Genomic DNA, 21,548 nt, shown 5'->3' on the forward strand with positions numbered 1-21,548 from the left:
AAAGGAAATTATACTTCTTCAAGCAGAGATATTGAAAGGAATGTGTTCCAGGTGGAATGAGTGCATTCCCCAGGTGGAGAAATTAGCATAAGCAATGGTGAGGAAATTGGAAAGCATAATGTTGTTCAGAAAGTGTGAGTAAGTAAATTGACAGTAACATGCCATATGGCCAAACTGCTGTGATAGGTAAGTATGGAAATGAAGGTTAGGGTCAGGCTATGGAGGTCCATAAATTCCAGACTGAGGAATTTGGAAAGCAGTGTTGGCCACTGAGGATATACTAGGAATCCTTATGCAAGACTCATGCATAAGGTTCAGCATTGATTTAGTGGATTACTATTATCACCAATTAGACACAATATGCTGTATAAACACTGGGCTTATGAGCCCCCCCCTGCAAAAAAACAAAAGAATAGAAAGAAAAAAAAAATTGTTCCTGGGAGAAGCACATAGTCTTTTAAGAAGATAAGACCAAACATGAGTAACTGTAAGGTAGAAAGTGATGGCTGATAAAATAGTATAAACAAAGTTCTATAAGAAGTCAGAGGAGGAAAAATATTGCCTCTGGTTAAGAGAATCAGGAGAGATTGGAGACATTTAAACTAGGGGGAATAGGAAGAAAGAACAAAACTGGTATAGAAGCATTGGATGATTTGTAGAAGACAGGATAAGAAATAGGAGACAACTGAAAAATTACTATGATAAACCAGAAAAATGATATGGGGGACCTAAAATTTGGTACTGATACAGAAGAATTGAGTCTAGTATAAGACACTGCCCCTCCCCCCCCACACTCACATACACAAACAGAGCAATTGTTTTGTCAAGAGTAGATTACTTAAATGGCAATTTTCCAGGGAAGAAAGGGTTTCACAAATACATTCCTTTTAAAATAGCCTTTGGCATCACTTTGCATAAGTGCCTCTTTTTTGAAAGATTTCTTTCAGTTCAATTAATTAGTATGATTTATCCAAGATTACATTTACAAGCTATAAATTATTCCCATCTTCCCATTGTTAATTATATCTCCAGGCTAATATAAATAAATTTTTCTAGTTATTCTAACCCAGTCTATGAAACTTATCAGATAGATGACATTTAGAAGTTTTATATTGGGGGAAGAGGGGGTCTTATATGTAATGTGGTGTGCTCTTTCTCTTATTCAAAAGTTTTGTCTCTATTTTTCTTTTTTGTTTTCTATGACAATGGATACTACAGTCACAGAATTTATGGATTAATAAGTAAGCTAGGAATGACAATTTTATTAACAAATGAAATACCCTGAATGGCTTTATTTAGAAAAAAAAAAAAAGTCGACCTTCATAGAGAAAAGGAGTTTGTTAAAATCCCAGCAATCATAAGAATTCTATTTGCGTCACTCATAGAAAAATAATGAGATGTGAAGACAAAATACATTCTGATCAATTTAAAAAGTGAGGAAAATGTGGTAATATGGCATGCTACTTCTATTGCCACATTAATTGCATGTCTTTAAAGTAACAATTACTATTGTACCTTCTACAAATCATAATTGACGTGAAAATAAGATTTGCTTTTAAATATTGATTTGTATCTCCATGTCCTCACCACTGAAACTCCAATGTACAAAGGTACAAACCAAGGAACCATTTCACACTTCCAGAAAACCCTCTAAGAGGTAATGATTTAATCAAAATGCATGTATTCTGAGAGCTCTCCAAAGTAATTTTAATGCTGATTTGTGCAAGAGGCATATCAGGAGACACATTTATTGAATGACATTTACCTTATTTACAAGAAAATAACATATAGCCTTATCATTGACACCATCACTACTATCCCCCAGGAGCAGCATTCAAACAGTTTTCTAAAAAATGATTCGAAGGCAGAATGATACCTAAGGTTGGAGCTTGGTGTTTCTTTAGGTCAAGACTAACAAATACATACAGAAAATTATATTTTTAATACTTAACTGGTATATGAGGATACACAGTCTGACAACCAAATGGCAACTGTTTGTAAAATGGAAACTAGATTAAGCAAAGGTGGGCAGAGAAAGTTCTTCAGAAAATGAAAAATATTTTTATAGCAAAAAAGCCCTCTCAGCTACCACATGTAGTCATACATCTGTCAGGACAGTATTCAGGATTAAAAACTTGCCATAATAAAGTCATAACAAATTTTTGGTCTCTGGTTGTTCTTGAATATAAGTTTACATCTTTTTCTTGGGGTAGGAACAAATGTAGGAGGTTACTGCTCTAAAGACATATGTGCATATCGTTATTACAGGTTATGTATGTTTTTCTTAAATTTTCTTTGCTTTATGTATGTATATTTATCTATTGAGTCTTTATGTAAGGTTATTTATATAATCCAAAATTGGATTATTGTTTTTAAGTGTGATTTGTTTTGCAGAAATACAATGTTTACAAATGTATGATGGCTTAAATATACATTTATTGCTTCAAGTTTACTGCAGTTCTATGGAAGATGAAGCTGGTAGGACGGAGACCAAATATTTATCTATCTTTTGTGACATGATTATCAAAGGCCTTTTCCAAGTAAGATTTTATTCGGTATTAGTCGCTAGTTCAATATTTTAGACAGGAAACCTGAAGACAGCTGATGAATCGCACTATATTGCTAGGCTACAACAACTCAGTTGAACGGAATATTTTAGTTTGACCCTGTCTTTGACATTGTGATACACATATCTACTCACATGAATAGAGTCTCAAATAGACAAAGGTCAAAATGAGCAAACGCTAGTTATTTCTTTAAAATCCACATTCAAGTCCAACCTCTGCTGGGAAGCCCAAACCTTCAATGATCACATCCCCATCCCATCAACCTGGAGCTTTAGCCTAAATGTGATAGCATTTACAACATAAAGCATGTACTCTATTTTACAACCAGGAGGCTTTATCAGGAATATTCTCCTAATATAGCAGAATGCCATGTTTTATAGGAAATGCTTTTATCATTTTGACAAAGTGCTATAAAGCAGGACCTATTTGAAAGTTAAGAAACAGAATTTCATCCTATAGACTAGTTAATTACATCTCAAAATCCTGGCTGCTATTATATAGATCCAACACTAGCAGATATGCCATGATATGATGTGAATGCTATTTTTTCATTGTCATGCTTATATAGTGAGACTAAAAGGGAAAAAAATCAAGAGTGGCTAAAATACAAGGGAGAGTACTTGAAGGACAAAGTTTAAACACTTTGTTTTTAAAGTTAAAGGCACAAATGGGCTTAAAGGGATGTACAGAGATAGAAAAACATGAGACCTGTAACCGTTCACTAAAATTACTGCTCTCACTATATAATCTTATGAAATTAAATATTATTTAATGTAAAGAAATACAAAGGTTCTTCTTTCAAAAAGCAGGAGATAATTTTCATATGGAAAAATTTTAAAATTCTTTTGAATAAGGTGACCATTAGCAATAAAAAAAAAATGCAACAAACAATTGAAAATGAAATAATCACCATCAGCACAGCATTTAGCTTATGGCATCCTTGATTAATTTAGTATTTAAAAAAGTCCTTTCTGTAGAAGCAACTGCTTCTCTTGGTTATGGAAGTTCAACTTACTCAGAGGTAATATAAGGACTCTCAGTATACAGACAATGTATATCAAATAATAATTGGAAGCAATGGCAAGTATCAGTCCATGCTCAGATAGGTACTTACGGTCATTGCAGAGCGGCCCACTGAAGGAGGTCATACTACAGTCACAGCTGAAGCCATCCCATTGCTGCAAGCACACACCTTGATTGGAACACGAGTCCTCTTGGCAGGTTGTGCTGGGCCCTGCAAAACAATCCAAGAGAAACTTGGGTTCTTTAAAAAAAATTCAAAAGTGTTTTATACACGAGTTAGATCACATACAGTAGTTGCCAACATCTCAAAGTACATGTCCAAACTAGTTTTGAAAGTTCTAGATCACACACCTGATGCTATAACATGAAAGTTTTTAAAGTTTTAAGTATAGGAAAGAATGCATTCTAATAATGAACAGAACCAACAAAAAGTAAAAGCAAGCGCATAGCTTCTAGTATGATTATGGTAGCAAGTAATCTCATTACATCATCAGTAATTCTCTGTTACCATTTGGGTTTTAAAAAATGAATGGATCTCCTCAACTTCTGACCAATGAATAGAGACACCATGAGAAATGGAGATTATAACTTCATGAAATTGAGATAAAGACTGGCAAAATAACTGAAGAGAGTTATGCAAAAATGCCCTAGAGGTTCTAGAAGTTTTCCTGCACAAAGTATGGATAAAGTTATGATTGCTGGGTGTTTCGGATAGGTATGTTGGCAAGTATCAATTCACATGCTTTAACAATTTCATGCAATTAAACATAAAATGAAAATCTCTGTATAAAGGACATGCCCCCAGTTAACATACAAGTAAACAGAACGCTAGTCTATTTCTAAAGAATCATAACTAGAAAACTGACAAACAAAGAACTGAAAAAAAGTATGATCAAAGCACTAAAGGCAATCACTGTACAAACATATTCAAGACTGAAAGCCTTTATGCAAACTATGCTACAAAATGAGGTTTCTTGCACATGTTCAAGAAGAGAAAAAATGAAATCCGAACCCAAATAACAGTTACTGCAAAAATGTAAAAAAAAAAAAAAATTGATATTTCAGTGTTTCCACTGCGTATTATGGGGTTTCAGTCTTGTTTTATACACACAGGGCTATCTACCTTGCAAGTCAGCTTTCATCAATGCAACTTTGTCAGCAAAATAAAAAAAAAAAAAAGCAAAATATATTAAATGTTAGTAAGCAATACTGAAATGGGGGGCAAACACAGAAGAACATTCAGATTTGAAAAGCATGCTGCTGTAAAGGGGGAAAAAAAGGCTACGTAGAGCAAACAAATTAATACTAACAGCCATAAATCTTAACAGAAGCCCAAAATGAGAAAGCGGTAATTTATTAGAGTTTTACTGTCTATATGTATATGTAATGGTTAATTGAGCCAATGACATGTAATGAAGGAAAATTAAAAGGGCTTTTGTATTTTTTCCTCTCTTGGATAGATAGGAATGCATTACCAAAGTGACTGCGTTGCTTATTTGAAACATGCAGCACGTTTGTCATGTGCAGATACAGTGTAGACTATGGTCATTAGAAGACCAATTACCCCTTTCTATGATTTTCTTCTAGATCTTTTATGTTGCTCTGGCAATTAAGGCTTTAAATTGTAAAGCCAGCTACTCACAGCCAACAGCTGGACTTTAGAGTAACACCAAACATCAAAATGCATATGTTATTTGAAGTGGATGAAAAAAGTAGTAAAGGATGGAAGAAATAAACCCCATAAAAAAATATTTACAAGATTTCAATGTTGATAGTTCATCCTTGCACTTACCAGGCTGGGTATTTAATACTTAAGGATTTCAGTTATGTCTGTATTTTCTATACATTCATAATTGTCTTCAACTCTTATAAACTGTCCTGTGAATAATTATTACAGTAAAACCAAACTAATAAGGGCTATCTTAGAGAATGGTGAAATGGGAATGCAGTCCACCTAAATAGCTTTATAATATGAATTAAATATATTTTCTGGAAAACAAAATTTTATGGGTTTTATTAAAATATAAACATAGACACCAGCCTCATTAGATGTTATTAACAGTGAGGTGCCTGCTTTAGTGAAATGTAATTAGCCTTTGTGTAAACTGATGTTTTTGTAAAATGGCTTTTAAGTGTATATCTTACAATCACACTTCTATTACAACTTTCTCAGTAAAGGTATTTTTCACAGAAAGTTATTAAATTTAGACTAACCTATGTGAATTTTCATACATTCAGAAATCATAATGCTTTAAATCCTAATTATATTATAATAACAAGAACAATAATAGTTCTTATAAATAGTAGTAGTAGTAGTAGTAGTAGTAATAATCTTCCAGGTCTAGGACCCCTGAATACATGTAACAGTGTTTTCAACTTTTGCATCAGAGAACTAATAACCACTAAATTGCTCAGTTTTTTTGTTGTTCCAACCTGTGAGAGGTAAGTGGTCTGAAGATCTTTATCCCATGGCATTAGAGACTGAAAATAATCAGTGTTTTTTTTTTTTTTTCTTTTTCAAAATAAAATCTTCGAAAGCAATATTCCTTAGCATATTCCTTCCTGGGATAAGTTAAGGATCAGGGAGTGGTTTGGGTCAGATGCTGTTTTATCAAATGGCTATTTGATCCCTGACATGCACAGCAGGAGAAAGAACTGAGGAAGACACAGATTTTTTATTTTGTTTTTCAGAAATTATCAGAAATGCAATTGCTAAACTCTAGAAATAGTAAAACTGCACTTCTAAAAACATAATCTGCCTATATCATAGAGTGGCAACTCAGAGTACCTGCATAACTTGCATGTGAGCATAAAGATATGCTTTATTTTTATTATTATTTTCTTATCTCAACAGTCTTTTTATATTCATGTATTATAAGAGAATGCATGTCTATGCCTGACACATTTTTCCAAGTACTCACCTTCTAGAACAATATTTAAACATTGACAAGCACTTTCATAAGACAGAGCCTTGAATTTATTTTCCCCTTTAGTTACATAGTTTCTTTTAATTTATCACTGAGTAAAATTGGGAACAAGCCACAAGGACATATGTATTAAGTGATTAAAAATAAAGATATGTCTGAAAAAGAAGGGAAAATGAAGGTAAGGCTATAATCTCTTAAAACCAAAGAGACTATAGAGAAAAGTGGTTAGGTGCCTTTCAATTATGGAAAACTTGGGGTCAAAGCTTGTATCACCCACTTACTGGGTGTATGACCTTATGAATGCCACTTTACAGCTCTGAGGCTCAATTTACTCATCCAAAAAAAGGCAGTAATATCAAAATTATAGAGTTTCGAGGATTAAACGAGATAATGTATGTAAACTTACTTCCACCAGTGCCTTATCAATGAGAGCTGTCATATTAGAAAATTATTTTCGTAGCTTATAAAGCAGTCTAGTGCTGGGTATTACAGGTCTACAAAAAGAGTATCTGAAAATTTTCACTGACTTTATGTAGAGAAGGTATCTCAACTTTAGTGAGCTCATATATTGGTTGAATACTAGTCTGTATTTTCTATTAATTAAGCAGAAAAATGTCATACAAAGCAGTAATTGTCAAGTGCGGACCACAGACCCACAGCACCAGCATCACTTGGCTATTTTATGCTTTTGAGCTGGTGCTGTAATGAGCTGAGATTTGGGGGCTATCGGGACAAAATTAACAAATTTTGTAAGTAAGAATAACTTGAGTTTTGGGCAGAATGCTATGGTTTGAATGTTCCCTCCAAAACTCATGTTGAAACTTAATTGCCACTGTAATAGTGTTGATAGGTGGGACCTTTAAGAGGTCATGAGGGCAGAGCAGAGGACAAAAACAGGGGTTGAGAAAGGTGAAAATTATTAAAGCTCAAATATATAAAGCATCACCAATAAGGTAAGAAAAGAACCAATTTCATAATCTACTGAAGAAGTTCAAATGTTTAAATCCCAGTTTAAGGCTACCCAAGATGATATACAATTAATCATCTAAATCAACTTGCTTGCTAGATTATGTTGAAAACAACACCAAATATCATTACTGCAAATACCCTTTGTTCACAGCTTTTGCTCCCATTAATCTTCCCTTTTCACCCATTCACTCCCATCATATTCCAGTGGTGGGGGTCCTGTGTTTTTATGTCTTATTTTCTATCTTGTGTGTATTTAGCTGTGGATGTATCTGTCTGCCCTCACCATTTCTTGTAGGTGAGAAGTAACTTATTAAGCAACTTGTAGAAAGGCCTACTTTTGTAAAATATTTTCCAGAAAATTTTGTAATTCATTTTTCATTAATATATATATATATATACACACACACACACACACACACACACACATTCTTACTGATTAGATCATCTCTGAGAACCAAAGTTCAGTCTCACATTTTGCGATCCGTTTAACAAGAGGGAATTTATTCACTTAATTTTGTTTCTTTTACTAAATTGGTAAAAGGAGAAAACACGCGGTTTCCCTTTTCCCTTTGTTTTACAACAGTATTATGCCAAAATTTGAAATAAAGAAAATAAATATGGTAATAACATTAAAAATGAACTTGACAAAACCTTCCATATATAACCTTATCTTCTGGCAGTATTAAAACACAGTTTGAATTTCACCTAACCTTTCAGGAAAATATATGCTGCAGAAAGAAAAAAAAGAAAGTATTTTCAATTAAAAAATTTCCATGTACTTGGGTAATTGCTACATGAAAGGGATCCTCAAAAAGTTCATGAAAAGATTCATATTACCTTTAAATTCTATTTTTTCCATGAACTTTTTGAAGTACTCTCATATAATGACATTATTTTGGCTCAGAAGAAATGATTCACAATCTCCTGGAGGATAGAAATTCACATTTTCTTCATCTTCTCCCATACAAAATTTCCTTATAAATCTAAAACTTCCAAAATGGCCCAAATTGTGTTCAATGTTAAAGAAGCACCAGCAACACATCCAGAGCTACAAAATTTATGATAATGTGATTGAATTATATTTATGGAGGGAGAATTGGCTCAAATAATCCGAGGCGTTGAAGTGAAAAATTATCTAAAATGAAAGCAGCAATCAGAGTACTCCTACAAACCTTGGTCTGACAGAGAGCACAAAAGAACAGAAGATACTTGATCACATTTCTGAAGTATAAAATATTAGCCTTGGGTAATACAGAAAACCTATTTGCGCTTAAAAAAAATGATAATATATGGATACACTCTCACTGCCAGGTAGACACGAATCAAATAGTGCTTTGAAAATGGGATATCTAACCTTTACTCTCTTGTTATATCCTATTGAATATAGATTTTTAAAATAGGCTCAAGTTGACTAATACTTGCTGGAGTAAATATATTTTTCTAGTCTAAATGGGGTATCTATTTAATGCTATAAAGATAGCATTGCAGAACAAATTAACACAGTAATTAGGTGAACTATAGTAATGCAAAGAAGCAGAAAATCACAAGAGTCATAGAAATAGCTCCCATTTTATATCAGGCAGTAGTGTAGGCTTGCAGACAGTCCAGAAAATTTAAGATTTATGGGATGAAAAGTTGAAAACATGAATAAGGATTTCTAAGCCTTAAGTGGGAGTTTGACCAATTAGCAGAATTTTGCTGGCTATCAACGTTTGTTCTCATTTATAGGTGGAATTAGAGTGATTTAGAGTGTGATGACAAAGATTTAGTACCTTCACATCCTCTCTCAATCTGCCCATTGCAGAAAAGAGCATCTGAGATGAGATCCGGAAGCCGTCCATTTAAATCAACCGATGCCAGGCAGCCTTGAAAGCCCTCCTTGGCGTGGACAAGCTTTGGCAAGGATTTGTACGTTTCTTTAGCCACTCCTCCTATATACAAGTCACCTGAGGGAAGATTAAAGTCTTTGTCACAAAAGTAACATGGCATTAACTTTAAACACACAGTAGGATGGGGAAAAAGCAGCTTTATGACAGTCAGGAGTTCGGTATGGTATAGCCAAGTAGAAGTCATGTACTATGGAGATGCATGCCCCTTCATTGAAATCCAATCTCGGTTACTTACCAATGCTATGGCCTTGAAAATGATTTTTTGTTTATTTGTTTGTTTTTGGTTTTAGTTTCTCATTTCTAAAATGAGAACAATAAAACCTATCCTCATTTCTGAAACAGGAATAATAAAACCTATCCCATAGGGTTGCTGTGAAGATTAAATGAGATAAAATATAGGAAGCACCCATTAGAGTAAAGATATGTAGTAGATGCTCAGTCAGTAGGTATTATTATTAAATTTACATTCTGCTTGGAGAACTCTGGGTCTTTCAGTTAATCAGAAGCAGGTCAACAAGTTCTTTCTAGTGTTTAAAGTCACCATCTATACTACGCTTAAGCCCATTATCGTTGCTTGTACCTATCTTGTTCACTAATCATTCCCATAATCACCTCTATGTAACTGGATATTACATCCTTCTCCAGAAGTTTCTTTCTTAGGTAAAATTACACCACTTTCAACTCTTTATGCTTTTCTGGGCTCTGTTATCAATTTATTTTTCCAATTTTATTGCAGTTTCAAATAGAACACTTTGCACAGCTTTGTCATGTGCATGTCTCTAGGTTGGGGATTCCCCAACGTTATGGGCCACTACTTAAAAAAATAAAAAAGGAAAGAAAAAGATTGAAATCCATTTTTGATTCTGTCTCTTTTCCTGTTGCAGACTATTCATCATATCTGGATGGCACTCAGTTGATGTAATCAATTGACTCTAGTAAACACTTAAACAATACAGAACATAGAAAGGGTGACCTCAAAATTCCATAATACACTGCTCTTATCTCCAAGTTCTGGTAGCATACCCTTTTTAGCTATTTCTCTAACTTTTCATTTTCATTTGAATTTTCTTTCTCACATCAACCATTCCATACAACTTCATGTTACTGGCACATTTTCCAGTGTAACACAAAACCCCTGCATTCCTAATGTTCATCTGGGCCTCTCTGTGTTGCCTTCATGGGACATGAGAGCTAGGAGAACTGACACACATGGTATTTGTTGAGCCATGAGTAATAAAGTCCTTGGTTTCCAACCCAGAATTCTCATGTTTTCTGCCAGCATCCATGAAGAAGTAATAAGCTTACCTTGTCACCATAGAATTGTCACTCCTGAATTGCATTGGTGAGTAAAGTGAAACACAAAAACCATGTGACTTGCTTAAAGTCATTTAGACTTAAAAACTGAGAACTTTGGTCCCTTGACCCACTAACTAAAGCTCTAAGTATTTTACTAGGATATGATTGATCCTATAAAATCTGTACTGAAAGTACTGGATGTGTTTAATTCTGCACCTCTTAAATAAAATAAAAATATATTGACTACTAACCACTGTCCTTAATATTAAAGGGTAGCATGTTTTTGGTCTGAAACATTATTTGATGTTTTACCTCCAAATTTCTGTTCTCTCCTTTGTCTTTCCTCTCACTTAAATTTCAAGCCATTGTGTTTTAGTTGCTTCAGAGAAAGGTATCAGGAATCAAAGATACAAAATTACCTTTCTGTATCTGAATCTTAAAAGCCTTGACTTTTCAAGGAGTGAAACAGACAGAATGTAAAGGCATTTACATGAGAAGAGTACATTAGCTTTCCTGCTTCCCATTCGGGGAAGTAGAAGAAAAAGTTGGATAAGTATCGTTGTATGAGAATAGTCATTGGTGAATGTCAAAAAGAGGGCACCGTTTTCCAATTTAAAAACTAAATCTTGGTGAGTGTCAAAACCTCAGGTAGGTTTAGGAGAGTAATGGAGATCTCTGTGTATCTCCTCAGGAAAACCCAGAGGCAGAGGCGAGATCTTTGAGAAGAAATGGCTGCATGGTAGATTTAGACATGCTGGGAGCTGACAATCTCACAGAACTTTCCACACTCGAGTGTGATATGGGAGCAATAGAACAACTTCAAGAGTGGCCAGAAATAGCAGAAAAAGTCTGATTTGAAGAAGCGATGCACACTAGTATGAAAATGCTGGGTGGCAATTCAGCAGGCGCCTGAGTTGTGACCATAGAGTATTTGAGACCAGCTTCTGTGCTCCTTTCCTCTACCTCCCAAAAGACTGTACAATGGAAGCCCCACCCCCCTTCAGTAATTTAGACTTAACTCCAGGGAAAGAAGAAAACCAAAATTGCCTTAGATTACATTTTCACTAACTCAAAGAAACACAACTCAAAATAGAAACAAAGGTGAATTATAGAAAGTTACCTTTCTTGCACATCAGAAATTTTAAACTGAGATTTATACTTTCACATGTCAAATATCAATGCAAGGGAATGCTCCCTACATTCATCTGTTGAACTAAATTTGTTATGAAATTTCAGCTTTCCTCCAGGACTAACGCATTAGAGAACCACGGGAAATTAAATGAAGAATTCTTGGCATTGCTCCAGGCTTTTCCAAGGTAGAACTTAGTACTGAAATTTATGTATGGAATGCTATATTTGATAATCAACCTTCACCTTTCTGACTGCAACCCCTTGGAGGAGAAAGACTGTGTTTTTGTTTATTTTAGATTCTCCCATAGTTCCTAGAACTGAGCTCTAAGCACTGAATGAATATTGTCAGTCACCCAATGGATCAAGGTCACAGTAGAAAAAAAAAAAAAATCAAGAAAACAAGAATGGTAAGGCAACACATGGAGAGGGAGCTAATTCTAAAAAGCACTTACTTTTTTTCTCTTCCCACTTCTTACCACACTCCCTGTCTTTTCCTACTAGCAAACTTATTTGCCTGACAACTTTTTGAAAGTTTATTGAAGAGAAGTAGTAATGTTTCCCCAGTGTTACTAAGGAGAAGAAAATATCAATCCAAGCAGTGCAGTATGCAAGCCTCAAACATACCAAAGTGGATGAGTTTGGCTTTATAAATAGGAAACTCATTTTCATTTTTATTACTGAAGCTGCACTTAGCACCACCACTTAGTACTGTCTCTAAACTCTTCATATAGCAGATAGTGGTCTAAATTCCCTTGGTGGGTTGCCATATGAAGAGAACAAAGAACACCTTTAAGTGGTCTAAGCCCTGGGTACCATTACCACTTCATCAAAGACACAGCTTCTCCTTTTGATCCTTGGAGTGATGGGAGGAAAATGACCCATTAGCACTAATGGGTCCTCACAGGAAAAGTCCTGTGCATGTGAAGCAGGATATGCCTCTTAATGACCCTGAGTGTGAACAAGAGCTGGGATGGACATCCAGTAAGAGCCAAGTTGCCTATAGACTTGAAGCTAGCTTGTTACTGCTTCTTCAAGCTGAGTGGTTAATTTTTTATTCATACCCTTTAAGTAGGCCATGTGTGACACTGATAAGGCAAAGATGGATTTGGGGCATTTCCAGAAAAAAAAAAAAAATGCAGAGAACATGTATAAAGCCAGACAACTTCAAATATTTGGAAGACAAGTTTCTTAAAGAAATCTCAATAATACCCTTATTTCTAGCACCATATCTGCATAAGCACTATGTTCCTCTCAACGGTGTTATCTGCGAATGATCTATCCAATCCTCAGTAGTTGGGCACTAATGAGTAGGAAATAGGACACAGGCTTTTTAGTTCTATCTGGCTACAAACTCTGGCTCTGTCACTTACTGGCTTTCTCAGTGTGGTCATGTTAAATTACATAACTTAATTGAGAGTCAGATCCTTCATCCTTGAAATGGGTTTAATAATGCCTGCCCTGCAAGGCCATGAGGATTACAGAGAATGTGTGTAAAATATTCAGTTTACAGCATGTACTCAGCACCTGTTGATACTGGTATGGCTGGTAAGGAATACACATCTAAAGTGTACCTCATTCAATGTTAGTTGTGCTGAGAAATACTGTCTAGTTTGTCCCTCTGTTTCTAGTAAATCCAGAGTGACAAGATGTCAAACTTGCAAGTCTTTCATGACATTTATTTGATTTAGTTTATAGTAATGTGTGTGCTTGAAGTATGCCCTGCACTATACTATAAGCAGCCCAAGGGGCTCCTGTGACATATTCAGTTTGAAACCCAGCATCACCAAACCTTTAAGCATAAACAGGAAAGTTGTTTGATAGTATTCTAATTTAATACAAACAGATTGAGACAAAAAATTTAAAAAACTATGAAGTTTTTTTTTTTTTTTTTTTCAATCAGGTTGTAAGGTTCAGGATAAATGTACCTTAGACAATCAGAGAAATAAAGGTTTATGTGGACTTTGGTTGTAAGTTGGTGCATCACGGAAGAGTTGAGACCAGAAAAAAGTATAGAGGCATTACTTTGTAATAATGTAAATGCAGGAGCCAGAAATTGGGATCAGCACAGATTTACGATGGTGACAAAATGAATATGGCATTTGAGACAGAGAATAAAAGGCCAGGCTTGACTGAAACAGAAGATTTTTAGTTATTTATTAAATAATATAAATAATGTTGATATAATATAAATAATAATATAAATAAGGTTAAATAATATAAATAATAAAATAAATAATGTTAATAAATAATATAAATGAGTAAAGTCAAAGGAAGGGCTTGAGTAATATGGTGGCATGATAGAACTTATGACTACTGGCTGGGGAAAAAAAAAAAAAAAAAAGACATTGAGACATCCAAGGATTGAAGCCAGGTAGGCTAGGAGACTAGGGAATTTAAAGCAGGAATAATTCAAAGGAAAGATGAAATTGCATTTAGTATTAAACATGTGGAATTTGAGTAGAAGTGTCCTGTAGAGAACCAGTGATATGAATCTGGGGTTTAGGGAGCAGAGGTCGGGACTAAAGTCATGGCTTGGGAGCCATCAACTAAAGGCAGATAAATGAAGGAGTGGAGGAGTTTTATTCCTTCTTTTAAAGAACAGGGAGAATAAGGCAATTAGAGTACAGACTCCAAGTTCTGCCTTACAGTAACAGAATGCAAATGCTGAGGTATAATTAGTTCTTTGACTCAGCTTTCCTTTTTATTCATATGTACTTTTTGGTGCCTCTTTAATTTCTCACTTTATTTTAATTAAAAAGAGCATACATAAAAAGGAAAACTGTTTTGTAGATTTGGAGAGCTAAAACTCTTGGGAAATTTAAGGAGGCTCCAGCAAACTTTTGTAAGTGGCATTTGGAGGGAGTGGGACACTGAAGTCATGCACACTGGCTTACGTTCCTGTGTGTGGCTGGAGAAAGTACATTTCTAGAGGCTTTACTCTGAGAGAATTGGACCTTGGATAGAAAACTAGGGGCAATTTTAACTTGCATCTTAATTCTTGTTGTGATTGGGAGGTAGAAAAAGTACAATCAGTCTGGGCTGATTTCTAAGCATATTCTACAGGAAGGCACCTTCCCTTACCCCAGTGAACATTCAACCTCTGCCCTCAAATATGCATCATCATCTTTAATATTTTTAAATTAGATTTAGTTTTTTAATAGCAAATGAACAGTATATCTTGTGATGTATATAATTGGTGACATTCTAGAATAAAATAAAAATAGGATTTGTAACACTTTAAGGCCATTTTGAATCCAAAATTGAGATACTAACTACTCCTATCCACACGATTTTCTGCCAAGACAGAATTATTTCTTTCTTTCTATTTATTTATTTATTTATTTATTTACTTACTTACTTATTTATTTATTTATTTAATGAAAATCAACTACAATGTATATTGAGAAGTTAAAATTATCTTTAATTTTAATGTTTTATGGCACAGCCATTAAGAAATATCTACAGATCTGATCTTGTATAGACACACTAAGATGGCTTTTCTTTGGGAGACAATTTAAATCTAACCCTCTTTCCATAACAGGTTCACCCCATTAGATAAAAGAAAATCATTTATAATCCTTGGGAAACAAACACATATTTACATTTTTTTGGGAGAAGAAAGTCTAAGTTACTATTTCCTGTGACTGCTTAAATAAATGACATTAAATTACTGAAAGTAAAAGCATGGGAAGTTGTTAATATTTCTCTAACACATTTGAGCTTACAAGTAGACAAATGGAAACTTTTATGACAAACTACCTGTGTAGAAGTGAACAACAAACACTCTCCAAGGTCATATTTAAGTTCAGAGAATACCATATATTTAATATTGAAGACAAAGGGACAATTTAAGTAGATGTTTGGCGTGGTCCACTCCATGGCAGAATCCTAAAGGAGTCAGCTTGGGCTGCCCTCTCCGAGTTGGCAGGACCGCCGGAGGAAGAGCTGTAGGCAAGGCCACAGCTACGAGTACTTGCTACAACTGTAAGGATTTCTGCCTTGGCATAGTGGTACTGTTTTACTTTCTCTCTTTTGATGTTTTGGTTAGCGTGGCAGTTCTCTGAATTCCCAAAAGATTATAAAAATAACACAAATGATTATGCAGTCATTGAACTAAACATTCCCACAGAAGATCCGAGTAAATTGGACAATTTAAAATTATCCCCTTATGATAAATTGACCACACCAACATATATTCCAAAAGCACCGCTCATGACTAAATATGAGTTGCAGCCTAATGTAAGCTGGCAAACATCATTTACTGGAGATTGTATTAATGGCAAGATAATGGTTGGCATTAATGAGAAACTATATGATTGGGACAAATTAAGTATATGGGAACGAAACTGTAGAACCTCCTTTTCTTGGTGGTGTCCAGTTTTAAATAAATCATTAAGAATCAGGTGTTTATGATAAAAATATTTGCTGTAAAATTATTAAACCTACAAAATTAGATCTCAGAAAAATAAGAGAGTGCTACTGGGATGGTGCTGTGCACAATGACACTTTGACATTTAGAGCAAGATTACAGGGCCACAGCCAATGCATAACCTTAAAATGTGCATGATAATGCTGCTCAAATATCCACTGTTCTTTTTACACTTGGCTCCCACCCTGCTAACAGGGTGGATATTAACCACAGCTTGCTAACCGAAAAAGGTCACAAGATAACTTCAAGACAATGAAGGGATGGCCGATCTGATAACCTGATTCCAGGAAAAAGAAGCACATGTTGATCACCTAAGACATGCTGACCTCTAAAGTTTTCTCCCTGCTTTTTGGACTATTGATTTAAGCTTGCTGATACAATAAAAATAGTACCCAACCCCCCCCTGCAGAGAAAAATCTAAATAAAAGGCATTGTCTCATGCTCTACTGGGCTCCAGCTGCAACATGCTGACAGCCCGCAGAGAGAGAACGTGCATATTGATGCATTGAGGTCTCCGTCTGTGTTTATAATTTTCGCTGACCCTCCCTCTCCCTTTTTCAGGTACCCACCCCTTGCTGGAGCTGGTCTCCGGCCAATGGTTAGCTCTGAGATACAAGATCTGTGTCTTTAATATATCTCTATGAAGAAAATAACTTAATTTTATAAACTCTTTGTTGAAGAGATGTTCAGTGGTCAACAGTTTGATTTATTAGCTGGGGTTTTTTTTCAGTTTTTTTTAACTTCCATACATTTCAGTCTTCATTGGTACATAAAGGGTTTAATTCTACAACAACCTACTTTTGCTTCTGTAGGAAATACCAGTAAAATCGTTATCTTTAAGCTTTCCCTGGATTTCTTGGTTCAGCCTAAAGTCAAACCACCATCATCTCCCCCTACTGGTAAACTACTTCTTCTAGACTTCCCTGTTTTATAACAGTCACATATCTGGTCTATCTGCTACCCAGAATGAAATTGCAAAATCATTTTTAACTCTATTCTACATCTCATACCTTACATTCAAACTATTGCCAAGGACTGATGACAGCTTTGCCAATACATCTGACATTTGTATCTACAATTATTCCCATTTCCAGCTCTTGTCTACCCTTCCCCTTGTACACTTTTTATGCAATAACCCATTATCTGGTGTTCCTGCCTCCATGCTGTATCCTCATCAACACCATATCAGTCTCCCCACTGTGTTCTGATATCTTCAATACCTCTCTCGGTCATCAAAATAAAGTCTAATGCTCAGCAGTGTTCAAGATTTGAATTACCCTCCTCAAAAACTTTCTGCTAAACTTTGAACTATCTTTCTCCAATAACTTTTGTCAGCCACAGCATTGAGGTAACATCAATCCTTCCCTCATTTGCTGATCTTTAGTCAAACTGTAGTTTTTATCATTTCTCTAAACCAGCATTCTCATGCCACTATATATTTTGCAGTATACATTATTTGCATCATAAATGCCTTTCTTCTTCCAGTGTTACATTTTTAAAATCCTAGCCAATTTTGGGGTCTGGACTCAAATTCTACCCTGTTAAAGTGATCTTGTTTCCCCAGTCACAGGTAAATATGATCTTTAACTTTCCATAAAATTTTGAACCTTATTTCTGACAATTTTCTTTTGTTTCCTGGTTCTTTGTGTGTGGATGCCTTATCTCCCCATAGGTTTATACATTCTTTGAAGAAACGATCATGAGCTAAGCACTATTATTTTCTCATTTTTACCTAGTAAACAATCAATAATTATTTGTTGACTCATTGAATGAATGTATAAATTAGTAGCTCACATTCAATAAATAATCATTTAAACAATAAGAAAGTGGTAAAAGTTTTATGGGTATAGCACTCATATTTGTCCCTGGTTCCCTTCACCTTGGAAATGACAAAAGAAGTTAATTATAGGGGATTTTTCTTCTACTGATCCCTTTCTTGAATACAGAGGTGAAGCCATCCAGCTTATTAAGATAATTCAGTGCAATGGCATTTCCTGACCCCCCAATTTTGATGGAGTAATCAATAGAATGATTCATGACCAGTTTAACTGACATATATTTAATTTATTTGCAGAGAGGGGTAGAGAGATGAAGAAAGAAGTGCAGAAACAGTTTTGGATATCAATCAGTGATAATGAAAACCCATTTATGAGTTTTCTTCTGAAGCAAAATAAGTGCTAAGATTGTTGTGGGAAATTAAATGTGAGCCTATCCTGGCCATCTACCTCACACTGTCTCTAGCCATTCTGTCATTTTCTGTGCTACTCCACATGCAAATATGACCTGACTCATGAAGCTGCCATAGGCATCCTTCACACTATAGACATTTCACACTCTCTCTCTAAACCATCTACTCTGTCACCCTGTTGTTATCACAAAGAAAGACAAGCAATTTACTGTCTGTGGCTATAGAACACAGCCAAGCTAACTGTGTGAACCCCTGGCACTCTGCCCTACTGAGTTTGTTAATTCCTGTCTGCACTTCTTGTTGGTTTGCAGATGTCTCACTCTGTCTAGCCTTTGGGCCACCATTGGAAAGCTCCTAGGCTTAGAGTCCTTCTAGTCTGGAGTTTCTATCTGTTGGTTCCTGGCCAGCCACAAGTGTTCCTGATCCTGCAGCAGGTTCCCACATCCAACAGTATATTGTTTTAGCTAAAAAGACTTTGAATTTCACAAAAATCACTGAGACAACTGAGTTTTAAATATGCAGGGCCTGTCTGAGTTAGAGAGGGCCTCCTCATTGCTTTGAATCCTTGGTTATCTGTCAGGCCAATGCATGTCAATACATGGTCAAAACCAGAAAAGACAACTCTGCCATGATCATCATGACATTAACTAGCATTGGGGAAGTACACTAAAATTTACTGAGCACTTGCACATGATTGTTTGTTTTATATGGTTTCTGCCTGGTGAGCTATAAGGTGAATAAAGGTTATTATGGACACGTGTAACAGATGAAAAAAACTATGGTTCAAGGCTATAAGGCCAGAAAATATCAGAATCTAATTGCAAGCCCAAGTCTTCTGAAACTATGATCATTTTCACTTAATCCACATTGGCTCACACACTGTACACTCAATTTGTACAGCTTCACTACCACAAAATATCAGAAATTTGGAGGAGTTATGGCCAGTCAAGAGAAGTAAATAAATGTTAGCAAGAGTCCAAGCAAGGTAACAGATTCCCAAGACAATGGGAGACTCATCTGCATGCTAAATTAATAATCTCATAAAGACAAAGTCAATTTGCTTCCATAATCATAAATATTGGGTATCAAGATTCCTTTAAAGATGTAGACTCTAAAATTTGACATTCAGATATGGCAGCTACTTTTCAATTGCCTCCCACAAAGAAATAAATCAGACACCTGCATGTACCTATGGCCCATCCTGATACAACCTAGTATCTATGTATGACAAGTGGGGGCACTCCAATAAGATTTGAGTTCAGATCTTAACATTTTCCTATATTGAGCCATTGAGAGTTAATATTATCACTATGCTTCTGGACAGAAAAAAGAATGCTTTCAACATTTCAAAATTTTGTTTCTAGCTGAATTTTGAAATAACATTGCCCAGGGAAGAAAGGTTTTTCTTTTTTTGTTTGTTTTGTTTTGTTTTGTTTTAGTATGATTCTAAAACTTAAAACATGTTAAAACATGAAGACAAGTTTAGTCTGTGTGTTTGGCCAACAGAGTGTGAGGAAAACCTAGTAGGCATGTTAAATGGGAAATAATAAAATGAAATAATTGCTATGGGATCCATGTGGTAATCCATCTTCTTTTAAATCCACTGTATGTCAGTGACACTGTGGCAGATGGGCTGTGAGTTCAGGCATATAAATTCATGCCAAGCTAACTTCATGTCATTGCTTTAATTTTTTAGATTTTCCTTTAGGTGAAATCTGAGCACAAATATTTTCAATTTTTTTTTTCCTTTTGTCCCCATCAAAGTGGCAGCCAGTTAAGATACCTGTGACATCCTTTATGGATGACAGACAATCCTGTAACCATTATGTGTTCCATTTTCCACTCACTGTGTGGTGCTCTCTGGGACAGTACATGGGGTTTGCAGATTCTTAACCTCACATGTATTGTTAAACCTTACGTACACACAGCACCTGGGTTAGAAAGGTGCTTTGACACTTCTTATTCTATTTGATCTTCATAGCAACCCTTCACAATAATCAGAGAGGTAATTATTATTCCAACCTGGCAAGTGAGCAAACTATCTTTCAGAAAAGGTAAGTTACCTGCCCAAGGGTATACAGCCAATAAAGAAGGATAACACTGGCGCCTAAGCCTTTGACTCCCGGGCTACCTGTTTTCCTATTGCACCACACTCTCCTGTTTTTACTAAATCTTTCTGGATGACAGGAATAGAATAGTTAGAGGAGTTTAGAAATAACTGTTCTGGAAATTAACAGAGACTTTAAAGTAGGAACCAGTAACAGGGCCTGTGTAAACCTGTTATTTTTCCTGAGATTTCATATAGCTCTATATAACAATTTGACTTTCTCCCTTTTCCAAAATAACTTTTCTTATTTCAAAGAAGTTTTTTTTTTTTCTTATTTCAAAGAAAGTGAACATTTATTATGAGTGGGAAATATCCAGTGGTGTACAGGGTAAGTATGAAAGAACAGGTCTTCCCTATAAGAACAGCTGGCTTAATGCAGGTCAAAAAATGGTACCCGTTCTCACCTTTGATATACAGAATAAAAGAGGTTAAAGCTACCAGTGGTTTTCTGGGTAGCTTGAAAGAACAAAGTGATATAAAACATTAAAAAAAAAAAAGCTTTACGGACATTGCTAAAGAGCTTCTAAAATATCATGAGCTTCATAGAGTCAAACAAAACTCTTACTTTTTCCATAAGTATCTGAAATCATCTGTATTTTTTTTTTTCTAAAAAGAATTTTTTTCTGTGCCTGAAAGATGTAATATTCCTAATAAAGTTACCAAATCCAGCTGGAATAGTGTAATTCCCTGGGGCATATATTCAAATACTTTGTTCTTCCAACATGTACATTATTCTTAAGGAGAAATGCAAATACTTAAGAGAAAGGATCCCTCCTCAAGGGCAGGGAGGTGTCAGGAACTTTCCCTAAAGACTAAAGAAAAAGAGGACTGAATGGGCTAGCAAAAAGTCTGCTTGTACCAGATAATGACTGATTGACAGGCCAACCCCAACCAAGTACTATATTTGCCTGGGCTTGTTCTAATTACCTATAAACACAAATATTCTATAGAATACATATAAAAAACATACAACAATTAAAATTGTAGGCTGTGGTGTTTGAGGAGGACTTCAGGGGCTAAGA

General features: G+C 35.2%; 1 protein-coding gene across 11 annotated transcripts in view; it reads right to left on the bottom strand.

The window, feature by feature from the left end:
• Nucleotides 1-21,548, bottom strand: part of LOC134363293 (neurexin-1) — a 765,130-nt gene that overhangs the window by 514,613 nt on the left and 228,969 nt on the right. For all 11 annotated transcript variants that reach the window (XM_063078880.1, XM_063078883.1, XM_063078879.1 and 8 more), the window contains 2 exons: nucleotides 9,259-9,432; nucleotides 3,682-3,801 (listed from right to left, as the gene is read on the bottom strand). In XM_063078880.1, coding sequence (XP_062934950.1) covers nucleotides 3,682-3,801; nucleotides 9,259-9,432 — 294 coding nt within the window. The remainder of the gene's footprint in view (nucleotides 1-3,681; nucleotides 3,802-9,258; nucleotides 9,433-21,548) is intronic.

This window comes from Cynocephalus volans, chromosome 14, assembly GCF_027409185.1.
Source record: "Cynocephalus volans isolate mCynVol1 chromosome 14, mCynVol1.pri, whole genome shotgun sequence".
Classification (NCBI taxonomy): domain Eukaryota; kingdom Metazoa; phylum Chordata; class Mammalia; order Dermoptera; family Cynocephalidae; genus Cynocephalus; species Cynocephalus volans.